The 21,975-nt window shown below is 45.4% G+C and overlaps 1 protein-coding gene across 1 annotated transcript in view; it reads left to right on the top strand.

Annotated features, from left to right (window-relative positions):
* NTSR1 (neurotensin receptor 1) overlaps positions 1-21,975 on the top strand; it is a 56,149-nt gene that overhangs the window by 23,981 nt on the left and 10,193 nt on the right. Inside the window, exon 2 of the mRNA XM_068207931.1 lies at positions 14,892-15,093. Within this exon, the coding sequence (XP_068064032.1) occupies positions 14,892-15,093 (202 nt within the window). The remainder of the gene's footprint in view (positions 1-14,891; positions 15,094-21,975) is intronic.

Raw genomic sequence — 21,975 nt, 5'->3', positions numbered from 1 at the left:
GATTCAGGAAGCTGATACCTGCTCCAGGTCAACGTTCTCAGCCACTCCTCCATGGAGCTCTGTGGTTTTGAGAAAGGTAAAGCTGAAAAACGCCTGTTAAGAGCCTGTGAATTGTGCTGCAGGAGTTGGAGCTGCCATGGGGAAATGGTTAGAGACTCTTCCAAACCTGCAAATCAGAATCTTGATTTGAGGAATAGCAATTTATACCTTTGCTCCATACAGAGTCCAAGGAATTATTTAGCCATCAGATTTTTAGCCAACCTCAAATGCTGGCTATACCTCTACCTTTTGGGATAAGGTCCAGAGAAATTTATAACAGCAAAGAAACCATTCCACAGGCGAAACATCTTTCTCATGCCAGTCATTAGCTGGCTGGATTATGCTTTAGAGCAAAGCAGGTTACATAAAGTCTGTACTCCTCAGTAATGACTCCTCAGCAGAAACAAATCTGACATTTGGCCTATTAGCCTCATTTGCAGTCTGCTCCGATAGCATTTGGTCTCACATGTTCATTTTGTACTTTAATTTGGAAAAAAGAAAATCAATTGTGAGAAGTGGGAAAGCATTCAGGGCTTGCCTGTGCTGTGGTTTGCCGGAGAGAGCCATGACCTCCTCGATCTGTTCTGCCTTGGGTTCATTTTCTGAAAGACCACGTGGATTTGGGGTTATGGGGTCTTTCAGCTGTCCAGTCAGGCTTTGGACCCACACAGCTCATTAGGACTCGACCTGTTCAATGCAGTGGCTTTTAATTGGCCAACAGAGACATTGTCACCAGGGACAGATGGCTCATACCTGCTTTCCTCCCTCCCTGTGCCAGATTTAGGATTTCTCCCTCTGCATGCCACTTGATCCAACGTGTCCTTCCATGCTGTCCCCACCATTTGAGTATTTCCCTGCTGATTTATCTTCATGGCTGTGTGAGGGGGCAGGGCAGCAGCCTGAAACCAGGAGATCCTCTGAGCTCCTTGGAGATGCCAGATCTCTCTGCAGCCCCTTGTTTGTCTTGTCTCCCTGCCAAAATGGCTTTTCTCCAAAAACCTGCCCCCCACACACACCTCCTCAGGATGACACCTGTAATTCTACTGTAAGAGCAGCAGAGTGCATAGTATTACTGTAAAAATATTAAATAGGCCCTTTCAAGTAGTCTGAAAGCCTGTGCATGAATAATCACCCTGGTCTCTCCTCAGGAGCTCATGGCTTTCCATGCAGTAATGTTTCCAGACCCCAGGTGATGTCTCCACAGCAGCTCTGAGTGCCCACTGCAGCACAGGTGGATCCATGTGGAGGGTGGTATTGGCTGTGGGTGGAGATGTCCAGGATGACTTGTGTCCACTGGAGACCCTCTCAGAGCAGCTATTTTCCCTGAAAACCCCAAAACTGCAGTGCCAAGATACCCAAACCATTGCTCACCCTTGTGCCCCTCTGTGGCTGCAGTTCTGAGCTGGTTCAACCCTTGTGTCCATCTTGTAGAGAAAACAACCTGTCCCAAAGCTTCAGGCATGGAAATTGCTCACTCAAAGGGAAATGGACAATTTCATCCAGTTCTTAAGCAAGCCTCCTCTGAAAAAAAAAGGGCTCTGAATGTCTCTGGCTATGAAGCTTTTATTTGCATTCCTTTCCACATTTATCCGAGCCATTTGTATTTCATCCTTACAACACAGAAGGAAAAAAGGAAAAAGAAAGTGATAGACACATTGACTGATAGTGAATGGGCTTTTTTTTCACCCTCTGGATTTATTCCTTTTCCTCCTCCAGCTCCTGACATCTTCAGTTCTCCAGCTCTCTTTTTCTGTAAATATCCTTAACAATGAATGGACTCAGGAAATGTTCTCAGGAACACACAGTTCTGTGGAGAAACCAACAGCCACACTCAGATCACATAGGCTGGGCTAAGAAAGCACCTTAAAAAGAATCTGATTATTAAAGCTCTTTCCCAGAATGAGAGGCTGTTCAGGATGGAGGCTCTTTCATCTCCTGGGGATGCTAGGGATGCTGGGGCCAGGAGCAGGACCAAGCAGCAGCCATCAAATTCAGCAGGAGCCTTGGGGAGTCAGAGGGACACAATTTCCTTCTGACCTCCCTGCCTTGCCCCAGTACTGCTCCCTGGATTTGACCATGGTGTGCACAAATTTTCTGCTGGTCTGTTTTTAACATTACAGCCACGGCAAGTACCCTGCAGGAAAAGGAGCTCATTTCAGCAGCTCCCAAAGTCAGCAGGAACAGACCTGGAAAAAAATATAATGACAAGTCTGTTGATTTAAGAGGCATGACCAGAGCAGAAGTACCGACACACTCCCAGGAGCACCAGAGGACCAAGGTGCTCCCATTTCACATTGTATTCCTATTTTTTCCCCCACTGGCATTCATCTAAAAACCTGGGGGATGCAATGTAATTAATGGGTGATGCAGAGCTAATGTGTGATAAAGACAAGTCTGGTTTTGTGTTCAGTTTATGTCTTGCCCACAGCAAGAGTGAAAAAAACCAAAATGATTTGGCCACTATAAAGGAGGTGCTCCATGAAATACAAATGTGCTTTCTGACTTCCAAAATAGAAAAAATGCAGGGAAGTGACTGAAATTGTACCGGGTTGAGTAAGATCACAAAGAACCTGAGACGTCCATGAATAGTGCCTTGATGATAAATCAGTAAAAGAAGTCATAAACAAAATGTGCTTTGTGATTTGCCTTGCTCACGCCGCTCAAGTGCAACAAAGAGAGAGAATTTTCTTCTTCCTCAAGACACTGTCTAGTCAATACTCTTCCTTGGTAGCTCATCCAAACACCCTGATTATGGGATGCTCTGAGGAGCGGCGGGGGAGGGAATCAGGAGAGATGAGCGCTGCTTGACCTCCCCTCTTGGCTGTGTTTGCGAGGCAGAGCTTCTTGAAGGAGAGCTGGAGATCTCTCCAGCCCACTTCAGAGCCAAGGAAGGACTGCCATGGAAATAGGGACGTCAAGAGGGTCCTACAGCATTTCCTGAGAGAAAGCTCAAACCTCACTCTGCTAGATGTCACCACTGTCCCCAAGTCTTTATGTCAGCCAGGAGAGGTGCTGGTGGCTGCCCAAGCTGTGGAGCACTACTTTAGGTTGCAATTAATTTGTGTAAACTGGGAAAAATAAAAAAAAAAAAAAGGAAATAAAATAAAAAAAAAAAACAAAGGGGAAAAAAACAACCAAAGGAAATAAAAATCCACACTGCCACAGCTTAATAAAGCAGCTTGGGGAGGAACTGTAGCATTTTCTCTGCAAACTGAGGTATGTTCCAAACTTCAGCTTTTAAGTTCAGACCCCCAGAGAGATTGTTAGATTTTAATTGCTACCTTAATCAACATTTATTAGTGCTAACCAAAGCTCCTCATGGATTTAAAATTCAACCCAATTGTCAACTACTAATTACTTTAAGCAGACAAGCTGTTATTTTACCAGCTGTATTAATGAGACTTTTCAGCATATGTGAAATATTACAAAAAGCTTCAGGAAAATTGATCCTGAAATGTAATTCAACAGATAATTTTTTTTTTGTCATGACATTACTTGTCTCTCAGACACTATAGCATCTCTTATCCTCCTCTACCTCCACCTTACCTGGCAGAAATGCAAAACCAGAATTGGGTCTGATGTATTTTTTCAATAGGAGAATGATTTTTTTCTTTCCATTTGTTTGGGTTTTTGTTTAACCTAACTTTCCTTTGAATTTTCCTGAATTGGGTATAACATGTTTTTCAATAGGAAAATGATTTGTGCTTCCCATTTTTTTGGGTTTTTGTTTAAATTAACTTTCCTTTGGATCCTCCTGCAGTGTGTGCCTCATGCATCAGGCTGAAGGCTGTAGTCCTTGGCTGGTTTATAACAAAGTCTTTATCTTAAATCTTCAGCAGCATCCTGGGGAATGGAGCTCATTTATTAATTACCCTGTGCTCTAATGAGTTTCTGCTCTCCTGTCAGCCAGCTGCTGGTTGCATCCTCATTTTTTCCCCACAAAGGGCAGGACAGAGGGGCCACTGCAGCTTTGCCCACCCAGCCCCTGTGCCCAGAGAGGGACCTGGCTGGGACACGGGTGGCAGAGGGGAGCCCAGCACCTGAGTGCTCCACACTCATTTACACACTCATTCCAAGCGTAAAACTGGAGCCTGGCAGCACCACGTGAGCCAAAGAGCCCCACACTTCTCTCTGTCATGATCCACCTACCAGGAGAGTGTGGGAAGGAAGAAAGAAAGCACCACTTGATTCAACTGTTTGCTGCTCTTCACAGTCAGAAATCTTTGCTTGTTATGCTCCTGTGCTTGTGTCTTTGGCTTTGTTCCCCTGCTGAAGCAGGCTGTTCAGTCAGAATCCTGAAACAGCCACTGCGAGTGACTTCATACCCATGTGGGAAAAAGGCATCCATTTTGATGATGAGGGATGAAATGACTCAGTATTGCCAGAACAAGAAAAGTTTGGGGATAATTGGCTGTCACCAGGGTTTGAATATTTTTCTTGATGCTGTCTTTGAGTAAATATCCAAGCATAACAGCCTCATTCATGACAACAGCCATCTCAAGCATGAACCAAACAAGAAAGGAATAGCAGGCACAGGTTAGAGCAGCAAGGATCTGGGTGCTGGCTCACAAAATCAGCTGCTGTGAGTTATTTTCGTGGTGATAGTGCCCTCAGACACACGAGCAGCCTGTGCTGTCCTTAAGGCTGTGGTGGCTGCTCCTCCTGCAGCATCCCAGGCTGCAGAAGCCACACCGGAGTGTAAGATGTGCTGAGCACTTGCAGTTGTGGTGAAGAACAGAGGAAAGAGGCTGATTTGCTGGGGTTTGACAAGGACATCATCAGCCATACTCAACATCAGCATCAGTCTGCTCCACAGGGAGCACCATGGAGACACTTTCTTTGGAAGGATGTCCACCCCGTGAGCCCCCACAACTTGTGCAGCCCAGTAGGAAAGAAGAACCAAAACAGGCTAAGCAGAAAATGACTGCAAAATCTGGATTAGGATTACTCAGCCGTCAGGAGCATTAGGCACCGTATGAACATTTATTAAATTCTTTAGAGGGCTGACAAGAAGCAGAGCTGGAGAAACTCAACTTGTGAAAGGCAATGGGCAATATCCCTTTGGCAAAATCAGGCAGGAACCAAAATACCAGCAGATAGTGAGAACTGAAATCCAACTGCACTGTTAAATTATTTAAAGTGTATTTCCAGTCTGTCATTTGAAGTATTATTTCCCCTTTAGTAGAACATAGCTGCTGGGTAGGGTGAGGGGGAAATAGTACCAAAGACCTGTGTGTTCAAAGGGAAAAGCATGAACATTATTCACTGAGTTTTTGTTCAACCAAAAATATTGCACTAAATAGTGCAATGGATATAAGGAGCAAGGCTGAGGCCAGCAAACTGACAGCGTATGAATTGACTTTATTCCTGGTTGCAAGCAAAATTGGGTAAATTGATTTAATTTACCTTGTAGCTCACTGTACCAGTCACAGGAAACGAAGAGGGAAGGAGCTGGACTCTGTGATTCTTGTGGGCCCCTCCCAGCTCAGAATATTCTGTGATTGTGTGATTTCCTGAAGGAGGAAGTGGGCAGGATTTGAAGATTTGGGTTAATGATGATGTGATGGAGGATCATCACTGCTGCTCTGTCACTTCTTCTGTCCTCCCTTACCAGGTACAGGAAGGCAGCAGCTGCCCCATACCAAAACCCTTGCTTTTTAAATTCCACATATCCCTCTTAAATCAGTGGCAGGAGGCCCTAAATTAACTGAAGTGAGATGCAAAAGGCCCCAAATTCATCATCTTTATTAAGCTCAGTCCTAGAGAGAACTTGGGTTATTTGGTTTTTGGGTTTTTTCCTTTGGCATTGGGTTTTTTTATTAATCTTCCATTTTTCTAAATAAACATTTTACCTTCAGTTTTGTTTAGAGAAAAAGCTGAGTATCCATGATATACAAGGCATTTCCAGTGCACAGTGGTATACCTTAGAACCTTCCAATTAGTCTATTCTCCAGTCCATTATTCCAGGATTTCCTGAATTTCACAGTTTTTCTTTCTCTTTGGAGGTTGGAATCAGCAGAGCCATTCAAGTTTGAGTTTGATGGACAAAGACCAGGAAAAGAGGAATTTTTCTCTCTTAGAAACAGTTATAATGGAGTAGGTTCTCTGGCATTTAAGGAGGTAATGAAAAGCTCTGAGGTCCCCAGGGAGTTCAATATTTAGGTATTACCCTTGTGTGCAGTTGGGAATAATAAGATTTATACGAAACAGTTATGGATGAATAATATCTTTTTCTGTTACTTACAATAAATAAATAAATATGAAAACAGTTCAGGTCACAGCATTGCAACCGTGCATAGAAATGAGGTTAAATGATCCTTCAGGTACCCAGTCATGCTCAGGAATGCCACCATTATTCAGTGCTCTGACATCTTTCCAACCCATCACGAGCAAGAGACCCATTTAAGTTGTTCTGCCTCAGATGTTGTTTTTTATGTGCAAATGTTTTCTCCAAGGAGGGAAGTTTATGAATGGGAATGTTTTTGCCATCGACATGATGGATGTTTTTTGTCAGTACGCAATTTATTTCCATCTGTTCTGTATCTGATTAACTCCTGCAGAGTATGTGATTAACTCAGCTTCTCAACATCATTAGCTGCTCTGCATTCCCATTATAGTTCATCAGTGTGGGACCACACACAGGCTCAAAAATGGTGCACGTTGGTTATTCTTAAAACCTTAATCCACACTGCCTGGTTAGTCTCTGTGATGGCCACAGATCTAGGGAGAGAAGCCAGGAAACCATCACTACTATGGAGCAGACACAAAATGCTAATGAAAACAGAGTTTAAGCAGATCCTCTTTCTGATCTCAGTGCTAGAGCTAAATTAAGCTCTTTGGAAGAGTTCATGGCTGGTGTTATCCAGCTGGAGACAGCTCTGGAGGCATCCAGCCAGCGCAGAGGGAGGAGAGGACCACGGCCCTGTGCATGGCCATGTCCTCCTGCTGTGCAGCAGGTTGTAGGTACTTGCACCTTGTAGATCTCCAAGCGCAGCACAGACTGCAGTCTGCCACCCCAACCCTTGTAGAAACAGGGATTTTCTTCTGGTATAAATATCTACCAATACAAAACCTGAAACTCCTCCACAGCATCGAGCAGCCAGAGCTCAAGAACAAGTCTTCTGCATTATCCTCTGAGTTGTCTTTGGAGGGGTTTTCCCTCAATGAGTAAAGCAAATAAATGTCAGGAACAGATGCTCACCTGCCCTTGCTGTGCAGTCAATGGAGCTCCAGCCTCACTGACACTAATGGCTGCAGGGCAGCAGCAGCATGGGCACAGGAACCAGTCCAGTGACTCAAGAACTCAGAAGTTCCATCTGATAATTTATCTTCAGACTAATCTGTTCTCTTTCTTCACCTCAGCACCAGTACCTGCAGTCTCCTGTTCCCAGACCACATCCAAAGCAGAGATAAAGCTGGGGCTCCTGCAGAGGTCTGAAATACAGAGTTTTGGCCAATTCCAGCTCCTGTGGCTGATGCCAGCTGAGGTCAACAAAAGCTGCCAAGTTATTTAATCAGCAATGGATTGGACAGGATGAGCCTGTGTTCCAATTTTCTTTGGGATTTTTTCCCTGATTTTCCAATGTTCTTTGGGATTTTTTCCCCCTGGATGAAAAAAACTCTGAATGTCCTGCTTGTGTCTGTGTTCATGCTCACACTCTCATCACTGCCCCAGCTCCTGAGGTTCAGCTGCTTGTCACTGCCATCCACCCCAGTGTCCCCACACAGCTGTGTCCTGGCTTCAGGCTTTGCCTCTGCAACTGAGAACTGATCACATGTTTTGACATCAATACCTGTGACTGGGAGCAACGTTTTACATCATCCTAACCTTTCTTTGAAATGTCTGGGCTTGATATTCAGCGCTTTTGAAAAGGTCTCCCTGAGGCGCAGGGAAGGTGCTCCTCAGTCTCTCTGAGCTCCTGCAGCTCCAGGGGGTGAAGAGGGGAGCTCTTTGGGTGAGATCAGAGCAATTCACAGAGCCACACTCTGTTACCTTGGATAATGTGTGTGGAATGTGTACTCACCTCTAGCTGGGTAGAAAATGCACAGGGTACACCGGGATGTACAATCAGAGGTTTTTGTGGCCAATTCTCAGGGTCCTTCAAAGAGAAAAATAATAGCTGGGTTTTGGTATCTTGTCTTTGATTATTCTTGAAGCTAATGATGGGATATTATATCCCGGATCTACACAGATATTTGCATCCTGTCCCTCTTCAGGAGGAAAGGGGAGGGTTATTTCACACGGCTGAGCTCAGTGGGGTTTGTGTCACTCTGGTGCTGCAAGGGGACCCTGCAGGGATGCAGGATTCCACCATACCCTCATGCACCCACCAAAAGTGTCTGCACAGGGCACAGAGTGCCACCCACCCGGGTCAGCAGGCAGCCTCTGACCGAGGGTGACAGCTGTGTCACCCCTGCCATGCTGTCAGGGATGCTGCAGAGAGCGGCCGCCCGGAATGAAGCACGACAGACAAACCTGCCCGAGATAAAACTGGCAGCCTGTGAAGGTCGAGCTCCTGCTCAAATGCACTGGTAGAGCTCCAGATACACACACAGGCTTTGTCACTTGCCAAATATTCCCATTTATCCAGGATTTGTGCTCCCATACCAGGATGCCCTCATCCAAGGTAAGGACCAGAGCCAGTACTGATCCTCTCAAAAAATTCCAGAAGCTATAAGTTCCCTTACTAGGCCATAGTTGACCAGATTCCACGCTTTCCCCTGTGCCAGTTACTCGCTCCAAAAGCAGGGGCTATTTTCTTCTGTCACTCACAAACACTAGCCTCTCCTGCCCTGGAGTAGCTAAGGGATGGCATTTACCTGACAATCATGAGATACTTGGCATGGAAAGCTGGAGAGCTGATGTAAAGGTGGGGTTGATTAGATGGTAATTTATTTACTGTGGGGGAGAAAAAACCTGTGGATGTTTTTTTCATCAGACACATTCTGTGAACATCAAACACAAGTGCCATTGCCAAATGCTCCCTTTGGCATCCCAACACGATGTACCTTCCCCTTCCCTGCTTTGTCTTGCACAGATTGCTGTATCCTGGAATGCAGTACTGTGCTTATTAACAGCTGAAATTATCCACTGGCTGGTTAAAAAAATACTAATTCTGGCTACTGAGTGAGATAACCAGTAATTTTGTAAAGTACATTTAGTCAAATAAGATTTTTTGGCAGCCAAATGTTGTTGTAGCAGAATGTGCTTCCCTGATTGACATATGCTAACAATACTGCCTCCATAGTCAGGGGGAGGATAATTTACTTTCCATTTCCATTGGAAATGAGGTGAACCAGAATGTGGTAGATTGTTAAAATGTGGCTCTGTGGTTTAATAGATTTGCTCAAAACCACAAATCAAACAATGCTCTGTATCCTCAGTCCTCTCCCTCATCACTTCCAGGAAACCAGCAAGGACACATCTCCTCCCGAGTCAGTTTTCAGCTCCTTTGGAGTTTCTCACCCATTTCCCCAGGTCCATCCACAGGAGTCTCAGCACTGAGAATCCTCCCCAGCAGAAAACAGGAAGGCTGCAGCCATCTCACAGCATTCCCCAGGTGTGCACAGGGAAATGAGCTATGACAGAAGCTTAGTGGGTACAAATGAGGTTTTCCCAGCTCGTCATCATCCACACTTCTCTCCATTTTAATTGTCCTTCCCACAGCCCTGAAAAGAAAGGGAGAAAAATCGCTCTGGGCATCCCAGCTCACTGCTGGAAGGGGTTGTGTCCCTGGAGAGGCTGAGCTGACAGAGACCAAGGATCTGCCTCTGCTGTCACCTCACTTATCAGGCTACAAGGGAACATCTCTGATCCCTGGCACAAAATCCCTGTCATAACCCAGGGTTAAAATGATCCCTTAATCTCAGCTGGCCCCCATGTCCACTGCAGGGGCCTTGTTCCTGCTGGCAGAGCACCCCAGCTGCTGCCCCATGGGATGCACCACATTGTGCTGCTGCTGTGACCAGCATTTCATGCTCCATTGTCTTTGGGAGATTTTACTTACTTATCTGGAAAAAAGGCATGAGGGAAAACACAAGACCCATGTTCAAAAATCTTTTATTTTCTCAGTATTGGAACATTTTCTATTTTCTCATCAAAACTCTTTCAATTAAAATGTTGTGAGTAGTTCTGATTCTTGGCTCTTTTTATCATAAATACTTAGTGTCTAATTTGCCACTGCATCTCCAGAAGAACCTTTAGCCTAACGTTTTTACTTTTAACCATGAGTTCTCCAAGACGTCACTCATTTTTTCTGTGCCTGTCCAAAATTGTGTACTGATAGACCATGAGAACAGTCAGCTGCAGGTGGCTCAGGTTTTTCTGGGAGCAAAGGCGACCCACAAACAAGTGTAATTCTCATAAATTTTACCCTCCTTGCCTCCAGATATATCTAAAAAAAAGTCTTGGCTTCTAGTAGGGATCCAAACCCCATCTTTTTCCAAGGTGACTTTCGAATCTGTGTTCCTCCAACAGTCACCTTGGAGCACAAAAGAATAAGTCTTTACAAACCCTCTGATTTACAGGACTTTGTTGAAGCCCTCTGGGGAGTTCCTTGTGGAGTTCTGTGCTCATCTTCTCCATCACAGCTGCGAGGGAATTGATGGCTGCTTGCGGTGGTAACCCAGGGAAACCACACAGTCAAATAATTTGAGGGACGACTTGGCAAAAGTGAGCCACGTCAGCAGGAAGCTCAGCAGAGCCAGGGGAGCAGTTTTCCATGCAAAAGATTTAGGAAGAGTCACAAACTTAAGAACTGGGTTCTGCTTTCGTGTCCCTTGGTTTTGCTGTTCCTTCCCCCGTGTCTCTCCCACACTTTTGTTTGGAAGGAAGAAGCCAAATTCACAAGGCTGAATTCTCTGTCTCACACAAAGTTTGATTTTTATTGAGCTAACTGTGAGGCTGATAACTGCATTATTTTCCCTTCTAGAAGTTTGATTTAAATCCCACAAATTTCCATTTATCTTCTCACGAGCATATGAGGCCCTGTCCTCAGCTTTGCTCCATCTCCTGTGTCCTGCAAGACCCTGCATAATTTTAATAATTCCTATTTCATATTGAAATCATCTTTGGCAGTGGATAGCTAAGAGAAAGGTGGGATGAATGTTATCATCAGAGAGCCAGGAAGGCTCAGTGCTGGGGCAGGGCAGGACCCCAAGGCCTGCTGGCCTTGATGGAGCAGGGGAGGTCATTGTCACCACCCTGGGGACAATGAAGGTGTGGTACCTCTGAGGATTGGGTGGGTCACAGAGGTGTCTCTGCCTCATCCTGGCATCCATCTGGTGAACAGATACCTCAGGGGCCTGTGGGGGTTCGGGGTCTCAGCAGAGGTTTCTGCTGGGAGCTCACCCTCAGGTGACACCTGTGTTGTGATTGTCCTGCTCAGCACAGCCAGAGAAGAGTGACTTGGGTCTCTGGCTGTCTCTGCTCAGGCAGTGCTGGGAGGCAAGGTTGCTGTTCTGTACCAGACAAAACATGATCTGGTCCTGAGGACTAATCCCATCCCACAGATGCTGCCGGCCTGGTGCTTGAGCAGCATTTGGGGTTGCACTGATTCCAGCAGTGAGAGCAGCATGGAACTGGGCTGGTGTTCCATTCTGTCCTGCCACTGGCAAATGCTGCAATATTGGATTTTTTTTTTTTTTTTTAATGAGGATTTAGCACACTGTCATGGGGCTTGTGGTGTCGTGTTTGTGTGAGCTTTTTAGCCTAGAGGTCAACCAAGGCTGAGCTTTTCCATGCACAGCTTTGGGCTCCTGCATTGAGCTCATTCTGCCCGTTGTGGTGCTGGGCTCTGGTGGGTTCACTTTGGTGCAAACACATCAGTTTTGAAGGAGAGGAGAAACAGACTGAACCGTGTTTGGTGAGAGCAGAGATGAGGGCAGACCCCTGTGCTTGTGCACCCAAATAACCCTGAACACAGGATTAGTGTAAATCCAGCATCACACAGACCGTGCTTTCCATGGTGAGCCAACATAAATCTGAGACCTTCAAAATGAGCCTGCACAGTCTCTAAACCCTCCTTCCTGGGGCCAGAGTAGTCTGTAAAGATTTATAAAGCTCCAAAGGCTCCCGTGGGTGTTCACTGACAGCTGTATCCACTTTAGCCCACGATGTTGGAGAAAATGTAAAAAATCCCATTAAACACCTCTACAAGTCTTTCTGCTCCTGAACTTTCGAATATATAATCCTGGGATCCCAGAACAGCTCCTCTTGAGCAAATGGGAAATTTTCCACTGACTTTGAGAAGTTGTTGGAGGCACCAGCTCCAGCAGTGTGCAAAGTCACCTGAAAATGAGGTGTTGCTGCACTGATGTGCACAGAGTACTGGGCTCCCAGCAAGCAGCTTGACAGAAAAACAGGGAATATAAAAGGTTTGTCTAGGAAAATTGGCTTTTCTAGCCCTTATGTACTTTGGGACTTTGTGTTTGCAAATAATTCATAATTCCTTCAACAAATTAAAACATTTTGCTACTGGGGAAAATATTGATTTTTTTAATGTATGAGAGTTTTCCTACAAGTCAAGGCAGGAAAATAAATCTTTAAATGTAGCCTTTGATGGAAACTATATAATATTCCCACTTTTACCATAACAATTCCTAAAAGGGAAAGTCAATGCTATTCTAGCCAATTTCTTAAGCTCTTTAAAAGACCTCACAATGCAACTATGGAATGAATCAAGGCTTTTAAGAAAGCTTGGAGAAGACTTTTAGAGTTCTGCAAAATGATATCAAGCAAGTGTAATTCACATCTAGGGGAAAAATTTAGAATGAAAACCAATAAATCCTGAATCACAGATGACAGAGTGAAACATTTCCTGAGTTAAGTGGTGCATTTGCTGATGTGCAGACATTGTTCAGCAGTGGGGATGAAGAAGGGCATTCTGCAGCTAAAGCCACAGAGATTGGAGTGAGAAGCTACAGGGCTCATGTCTTAGTCTGACTTGGTAAATCTGAGCAATCATTTCACCCTTATGTGCTCCAGCTCAGCCCAGCTGCATGGCAAAGGTTAAATAGTTGGTCCTTACTGCTTAATGATCTGTCTTAGCCCATGGAGGCAACTCCAAAAGATAATTCTTCTTTATATGCAGGAGGCTGTGAGATCTTTTAGAAGAGTAGAAAACTGCACTATACTTAATAAAAGAGGGCATTAGCAGCTTGTAGTGGTGGGGTGTATCTAGGAATTCATTCAGCCCACAGAGGAGCTCTGTTATTATTACCAGCATAAACAGGAGAGGAAGTTCTCACCACGTGGGAGACAGACAAAACCCAGCTGGTGCTTCTGCTTAACACGTTGAGCTCTGGAGCACAAAACTGTCTGGAGACTTGATCCATCCAAAGAAAACCTGGACAACAACCACAGAGCCAAAGAAAACCTGGACAACAACCACAGAGCCTATCTTCACCAAGAGAGGACTTTCTGCTTCAGATCTATGGACAAAGAAAGTGAAGTGCTTCTGATGTGCCTCTGCTCCCGTGTGCTTATGTGCTGCTCATTTCTTTTACAGATGCCCTGCAGCATCTTGGGGGTGTGGTTGGGTGATCCTCATTCACCTCCAGCATTTCTGAATCCCTCCAGAGCACAGAGCCCACAAATCTGCACCAGCCACAGGGTGTACAGAGAACCTTGTCCACCGTGGTGATGGTCCAGCAGGGGTGGGGAGGTGGGTGGAGAGGGGATGTCTCCATCCCAGCAGATGGAGCACCTGTCTGTAGATGAGGTTTTGTAATCTGCAGAGGGACCTGGGGTTGGTTTGGAGTGCAGGGTTGTTGTGTGTCCTACATCACTGAGGTGAAAGATAAGTCCCTGTCTGGGGAAGAAGTCAGCCTGCCCTGGAGCCCTCCCACTGAGCAAATTCCCTCTTGAGTTTCATAGTTTCATCTTATCATCATTTTATCACTTCTAATGCAATTGCTTTCACAGCAATTTGCAGCACGGTTTAATTCCTGTCAATATTTTGAAATTCTAAAAACTTGAAGGGCTTTTGATTTGTTCCACACTCAGCTGAGTGATGTGCTGAGTCTCCTCCTGTGCCATCCAGCAGAGAGGATGAGCTCTTGGGCCTAGCAGAGCATCTCCCCATCCCACCAGGGCAGCCTTGCAGATGTGCAGGCAAACCCTACACGTGCCTCTGTTTCCCTGGGCTGCCCTTTGCCAAGCTCAGTTCCACTGGAGTTTTTAAACAGCCCAAAAGCTTTCCTGCATTTGACATGAACTGTGACTCCTACTTGATTCAATCACTGCTAAATTTGATCCTCCATTTAATTTTATCAAAACTGTAGTAATCAAATAACTTGTACTAAAAACATTACGATTTCCACTTGTTTATTCTGATCAATTTTAATCCTTTAAGGCACAAGGTTTATTTAACGTAGTTATGAGGTAACAAAACGCTGTCATTAAATCTACAAGGAAAGGACACAAGACAAAAAAAGATAGTTAAAAAGATCCCAAGGAGTGCTCATAATGCAGGAAAAAGACAATAACACACTGTTATTTAGAAGTCATGCTATGCATGATGACAGCTAAGCAGCATCCTGCTTGTTGTGAGATGAAAAGATCAATGGCGTGTTTTAGTGGAGACATTTCTGGCAATGAACTGCACTTAAAAGGGGAAAAGAACGTCATTAGATATGAATGATTTTGCCTTTTTTGGGTATTGACCGACATGAATGAACCTGCGTCAGCAGCGTTTGAGTTCTCCCTCTCTACAACAAACCTTCAAAACCAGCTGAGTAAGAGGAGGGAAAGCTTTCCACTGCAGGCTGTTCCTCTGTTGCTTTGAGAAATAAAACCTAGCCTCCTGCTCCGCTGCTCCTATCCCTGATTGTGCCCCATCTCTCCCCTGCAGGTCAACACCTTCATCTCCTTCGTGTTCCCCATGGTCGTCATTTCCGTGCTCAACACCATCATCGCCAACCAGCTGCTGGTGATGTTCAAGCAGGCGGCCCAGGAGAACCAGGTGTGCACCATTGGTGGGCAGCAGACCATGCTCAGCATGTCCATGGAGCCCAGCAGAGTGCAAGCCCTGAAGCACGGCGTGAGGGTCCTGCGTGAGTATCGCCTTCCCTCAGCGTGCAGCTGGCTGGAGGTGTCTAAATAAACGTAGCTTGAAGAGTAACAGGTGGAAATTGGAAAACACTTTCACCCAGAACGCCCTCTCCTTGTGTCTTTGCTTGTTGGTTTGCAAAGCTAACGAGCAGACCTGCTCACTCTGGAAAAGCAAAACCAACCCAACATTTTAGTGATTTTGACGACAGCAATTTAAACCTTGCTTGTGTTGTTTCATTACTTCCCTTTTTCTGTGGAGCTCTGGTTTAGACAGAGCTTAAATAAAAGATTCTGCACTCAGGAATTGGGCTGTACTGCAGAATAGTGGATGTCTTGATTAAATAAGCTGCAGAAAAGACCAAATAATCTGGTACCTTAACCTTAGAGAGGATAAAGCAAAAGCTGCTCAAAAATAGTACCCAAAATAGCTAACAAAGTGTGCCCATAGTGGTTTGAAACATGAGATGGGGAGAATTTGTTAGCAGAAAGCTTTCTGATGTTCTGGTGTTTTTAGATGGGTTTGGGTTGGCTGGGACCCTAAAGTTCACCTAGTCCCAAACCCCTGCCAAGGGCAGGGACACCTTTGACTATCCCAGGGTACTCCAAGCCCCGTCCAACCTGGCCTTGGACACTTCCAGGGATGGGGCATCTTGGTATTTGAAATGCCTTGGCTTAGACCAGGTTTCCAATGAGAGAAATCCCTGGAGAAAGCACCAGGAGCCTCCAGGACATTTTTCTGGCTGTTTTTCACAAGGAATGCACCCCATGCAGCATTCCTTGCCTGTGCCATTGGTGAGCCACGTGTGCATCCCAGCTTCCAAGTGAGAAACGCCTACTGAGAAAAAGGAAAGAAAAACACAGGGGACATTAAATTCCCCACAATTACCTTGTTGGACCGTGTTTGCTTACTGTCTCTGCACCCCAATGAACTGTTATCCAGGGGTGGGTGAGGAGGGAGCCTTGCTTCCCCACCGAGCCTACAAGGACTGTGCTCCTTGCTATCTTTTTCTGGTTTTTAACACTTCTGCCTGCTGCCATGAAGTGAGAAGCTGCCTTTTGTCACTTGTACTACACCACCTCACACACCTCTCCCTCTCTCCTCTTAGTATTGCATCCTCTTTGATCACCAAGAAGAGAAGAGCTCTTCATTAATAATAGCAGAGAAACCTAAATTTACATCTGGCATTCCTCAGCACTGGAGGAACTGCACCCCTCACCCACAGATCCACATCTCTGAGGCACTGAAAAACAACTCTTCACTTTCTGAACAATAAGCATAATTTTCTTTTTCATCTTCTTCTGCCTCCTCTTTTTCTTCTCCAGGCAAATTTTTGTGTTTGCTGTGTACCGCAAAAGCTGAGAATGTTTGGCAAAAGTGAAGGTTTCAGTCTGGAGCCTGAGGTGGTTCAAAAGTGGGTCAGATGTGGCACCATGGGGCCCCCCCATGCAGGGATGCCCAGATATTCCAGGCATCTCCTCAGGGCCACCCCAGCAGCAGGACTGAGCTCCCCTCCCTGCTGGGAAGGCAATGAGAGGACAGCTGTTTGTTGCATTTTTGTGCTAAGGAAGATCCAGCAAATACAAAAATCCTGCCTCACTTTTGTCTGTGATTCACTCCACCATGCAGAAATGCTCTCTTTATGTAGCAAATGGGAGTGAAATCCTGTGCATTTCAGTTTTTCAGATACACTTGATTACTGGAGGTGCTTGATTCACACTTACTTTTGTCACCTGTTCCTTGTGACTTATATTTTAATAACCCAAGTCTCTGAGCTGTCTGAAAAGTAGCAAAAAAATACACAAGGATTCACATGACTTATCCTAGCATCCATGACAGCCAAAATAATGAACAGAGTCTGAGCTCATTTGTGGAAGAGGGTAGGAAAAGACAAATGACACTTGTCCCCTCTTATAAAACTGCTGGCTGAGTATCAGAACTTCATGGGGATAAAAGTATTTTCCATTTTCAAAAGTGAACTTTGCCCTGAGGTACAGAGAAGGCTGATTTAGGTCTAAGGGTGAAATGTTTCAGAACTTGTAAAAGCAGTGTGTAGAAAACAATTTTTTGTGGTTCATGGTGTGCAGAGCTGTTGGATAAGATCAGAGCAGTAAAAAACTTCCTTGCTTCAAATGTACTGGGAGTAAGTATTTGTTTACATTGAAATAAGAGCTAAAAGTGGCCAGGCTAACAGCCTCATTCAAAACATCCACAACAGTGTTTTCCTCCCTTTTGGTAGCATTTGTGTATTTTCTTGGCTCTGTCTGACTGTGGTCATGTACAAAATAATGAGGCTGATCAGGATCAAGGAATGTGTCAGGCCTGTTGCCTGGGAGCCAACTCATTAAGTCAGTAAGCATGAGATTCCTGATTGTAATTCCCTCTCTGCTGACAGAGTTCACCAGGTGTGAGGATTCAAATTCAGAGGGCTCCAGGCACTCACAGCTTTTTTACTGAGGATATCAGGGCAACCAGTTCTGTTGTTAAAAATACCTTCCACCAAGAGATTCCATACTCTCCTTCACCCATCCAATTCATTTCCTTAAACCACCTCCAATTTGTGTTGCTTTTTCTTGGCTATGTTGGAGCCCTGGAATGCTGAGCCTCCCAAAGCTGTGTGATGCTTCACAGAAGTGTGAAGTTTTCTGATTGCACAGCCTGATATGCCAATCACTTGATAAAATTCTAAATAACCTTAAGTATTCACATGCACATACACACCAGAACAATCATAGAATCATGGAATGGTTTGGGTTGGAAGGGACCTTAAAACTCATCTCATTCCACCCCCTGCCATGGGCAGGGACACCTTCCACTATCCCAGGTTGCTCCAAGCCCCATCCAGCCTGGCCTTGGACACTTCCAGGGATGGAGCAGCCACAGCCTCTCGGAGCAACCTGTGCCAGGGCCTCAGCACCCTCACAGGAAAGAATTTCTTCTTAATATCCAGTCTAACCCTTCCTTCTTTCACTTTAAAGCCATTCCCCTTGTACTGTAACTCCAGGCCCTTGTCCCAAGTCCCTCTCCAGCCTTCTTGGGGCTCCTTTAGGCACTGGAAGGCTGCAGCAAGTTCTTCCTGGAGACTTCTCCAGGCTGAACAACCCCAATTCTCTCTGCTGCTCAAAAATTAGGGTGTATTTGAGCTTGGCTCGGGATAAAAGCTCTGTTCAGCCAAAATGTCTTCTGGAAAAGGGGCAGTTTTGTGGTATGGACTGATACCTCCACCAATACACGTGCCTGCAGCCCTTCTCCAGGCAGCCCTCAGCAGCTCCTGGCTGCCTGTCAGATCAGCTCCCATGTGGATGGAAGGAAGGCAGGAGTTGCTGAATGGCACAGCTGAGCTCTGATAACGACATTGAGACAAATTGATGGACATCAAGAGGAGGCTTTGCAAGGGGACGTTGGCTAAGCCTATTAAAATGTAATCAGTTCCAGGTAGCGTATGCTCTGTTACTGAAGCTGCTTAGTGAAAGCAATTACAAAGCACTTAAAGGTTTAACCAATTAAAAGAATATCCTTCAGTCTCCCATAGCTGTCTGGGTGATGCTTCAGTAAAATGCCTCTTAGCAGATGAAGTCAAGATGCATCTTTTACTGAATGTCTGTGAATTTTTAAATTATGATTTTGGGGCCTCTGCATTACGTCAAGTTATGTAAGACAAAGGCCAAGAATTAATGATGTATCCATGTATTTAATTAATTTGAGCATTAATAATTCGTTTTCTGAACAAATACTTTGAAGAGTCCATTTGTTTCTCCTTACCAATGCTCCAAGTCTGAGTTACTCATTTCAGGAGAAGAATATTGCCATGAGATTTAGTTTAACCAGCCTACAGGCAGGAATAGCTCATACTTTGCAGCCACAATACACAAAAGAGCACCAGTCTTAAACTCCTTAAACAGTTGTATTTCATAATTCCTATATTCTAAGGAAAGCAGATTTATTTGTTCATGAATCATTTCTTTTCAAGAAAGGAACAAAATTCATGGCACTTTGTATCTCTAATAAAAAGTCTGAGCAACTCCAAGTGGAGTTCAGCAAAACCCCTGTGGCATTAAGCTTGAGTGCAAGCTGATTTTAACAGCTGAAGTGTCACACTGAAATTTGGGAGGATAAATTACCTATTTAACAGCTGTATATATTTCCAGAGATGTTTGTAGTTGTAGGTTTACTTTGCAGCCTGCCAAGTGAGATAAAACAAGCAGCATCAGAGTGCTCTCTGAACACCCTCCAAGGAGCAAAAACCAGGGCTGGCTGCACCTCTTGGGGCAGGAGTTCTCTTTTTTCCCCTCTCCAAAGATGTGTCCTTTTGCTGGCACCACAGCTCGGCCTGGCACACCATTGCTGCAGGAATTGCAGGTTCTTGTGGCTGCATCTCTGCAGGAAACTCCAGCTTTGGCCATGCTCTGGAAGCAGGTTTTCCAGGTATTAAGCTGTGACACTGTGAGTGTTTAAAAAGTTAACTTATGTGATTCTAAACATGAAGTCTGGCCAGGGCTTTAGTCACTGTAGAAGCATGCAGTGAATACAGCTCCAGGTTCCCTTTGATGAGCAGAAAATGTTCTGGGAGGAACAAAGGATACGTGAAACTCAAAACTGGAGGGGAAAGAAGAAAGGGCTGCAGAGGAAGCCAGTTCAGGTTACACCTGATCTCACCAAATAGAAAGAGACTTGAACCTGGTGAGGATAAAACAGGATCCCTTCTCTACCTTTCAAAGGGGAAATTCTCTTCCTTTCTTCTTCCTTCTCGTCCAAACATCCAGACATCCCATGGGGAAATGGCATGAATGAAGTTTAAATGGAATCAAGCAACACCTTCTCTAATTTCCAAAAGAATAATTACCTTAGAAGGAAACCTGGAAAGAGACCCCAGTATGCAGTGGGACAGCAGTGATGTGCTGCTTGCTAGTGCCTGTTTTTGGGCCAGCTTTAATCTGTATTTTCTGCCTTGCTCCTTATGGATAGAACTGGTGCCAGGGGATGATTTAACCACTGGCGTGAACTGGGGCAGGAATTCACATCTATTTTCAAATCTGTCATCTGAAGCCATTAAGTCAGGACTGGAGAATATAGTCTGAGTGAAATATGTTGATTTTGAATGCCAAAAAGTTTTTCCATTCACTGTGCTGTCTCACTTTCACTAATAAGGAAGAACTTAGGGTTTTTTTCAATCATACGTTCAGGAGAATTAGGAGATTGCATCCAGCAAATGTTGAGTGTTTTCAGTGGTGTTTAAAGGAGCTGAGGACTTCTCAAGCTCACTGTTACTCACAGTTTCTTCTTTGCTCTCCTGAGTACTCCTGGTTCATGCTGGTGGTCCCCAAACCCTGCTGATTGTTACTGACTTTTATGGAAATCCTTTATTCCACAGCCTTATGACCCAAATACCAGCATAAGTAGTTTTAATTTTACTGGGCTCCTGCAATCCCTACTTGGGGGCCTGCTGATATAAATATTGCCAACAGCCTGTCAGGTAGAACATCATGTTAATATAAACAGCACCTCGAGGTTTAACGAGGCAGCGCCAGCTGTGCCTGCATTGGCCCAGCTTTCACCACCTCTCACATCAAACAGCACTTTGGGAGAGGTTCTCTTGTAATGGCATCAACTAAATAAGTATATAAAACCCAGGAGGCTGGGATATACAAGGATTGTTTCTCCAAAAACCAGCCTGACGCAGGCCTGATAACTTTTGTACACCTCATTAGTGCCAGCTGGTGGGCGTACACCCCTTGGGCAGCGTTGGGGATGAGTCTGAAACACAGAAAAGGCTGAGGGCTGTTGTTCAGGGGGGCCAATGCCTCCCCAAACAGCTCCTGCCTTTGCTCAGGAATTCCACCTGTGTGCTGTTCCACATCTGTATGTGGCTCAGCTCCTCTTCAAATGCAGAGAAAAAGAAATAAATTGGCTGAAATAGTCTGGACAAAACTATCAAGGGAAGATGGATCTGAGCCTCTCTGGAGGCCTTAGCAGCAGCAGGGGTGGTTGTCGGAAGGAGCAGCATCCCTTTTCTGCCTCTCCTAGAGAAAGGAGGACAGGACACAGGGATACCCTCACCGAGGGCCACCCCGGGGCTGCAGGGCTGTGACTCAGCATCCCAGAGGAGCTGGAGGAGATGAAGTGGGGAGGAGGAGGAGGAGAACACCAGCCCAGCCGAGCTTTGTGCCGCAGCAGCTCCCGGGTGAGTCAGCGGCTGTGGCTCCTCAGCCATCGCTGTCCCGGGGCTCTGAGTCACTCCCAACCTCACATGGCCCCACCAAGACATGAGGGCTGCAAACCCTCATGAGCATCACTCCTGAGCTCTGCCAAACCAGCCAAACCATGGGCTTCCCACCATGGTGCCCTGCCCCGAGCACATGCTAACCCAGCGGAGCTGGGAAACTGCCCAGCCTCAGCCCAGGATACACACAAGGCAAAATAAAATACCCAGTGTGATTTAATAGAACTTAACTTCCAGGATTGCTGCCATGTCCAGTTTAGTCTGAGAGTAGAGATTGGCACAGTTTAAATCTCCTCACAATGAAAAAGATGTCAGTCAGAATTGATGTTTCTCTCTGCAGGACTTCCTGAAGGAAAAACAAACCAGGGCTCGTCCTCTGCCACTCCTCCTTCCTCTCCCCTTCTTCCTTGGCATGCAGTTCAAACAGGCAGAGAAAAGGCCATTATAAGACAAAATAGAAAGACACAGGATGTAATAATTCATGGTTTAATACACATTTAAATTGTGAGTTTGATTTAGAAGGGAAATGAGGGCATACATTGGTGGAAGGATCATTCCCTGCCACCCCTGGCACACTGGGGTCACCTTGCTGGGGTCCCACATCCACTCCCCAGCCTTGAGGAGGTTTGGCACCTCATTTGCTCAATTATGGGAAATATCAGAAGC

Source organism: Anomalospiza imberbis, chromosome 17 (genome assembly GCF_031753505.1).
Source record: "Anomalospiza imberbis isolate Cuckoo-Finch-1a 21T00152 chromosome 17, ASM3175350v1, whole genome shotgun sequence".
NCBI lineage: Eukaryota > Metazoa > Chordata > Aves > Passeriformes > Viduidae > Anomalospiza > Anomalospiza imberbis.
This window is presented reverse-complemented; position numbering and strand designations above follow the sequence as displayed.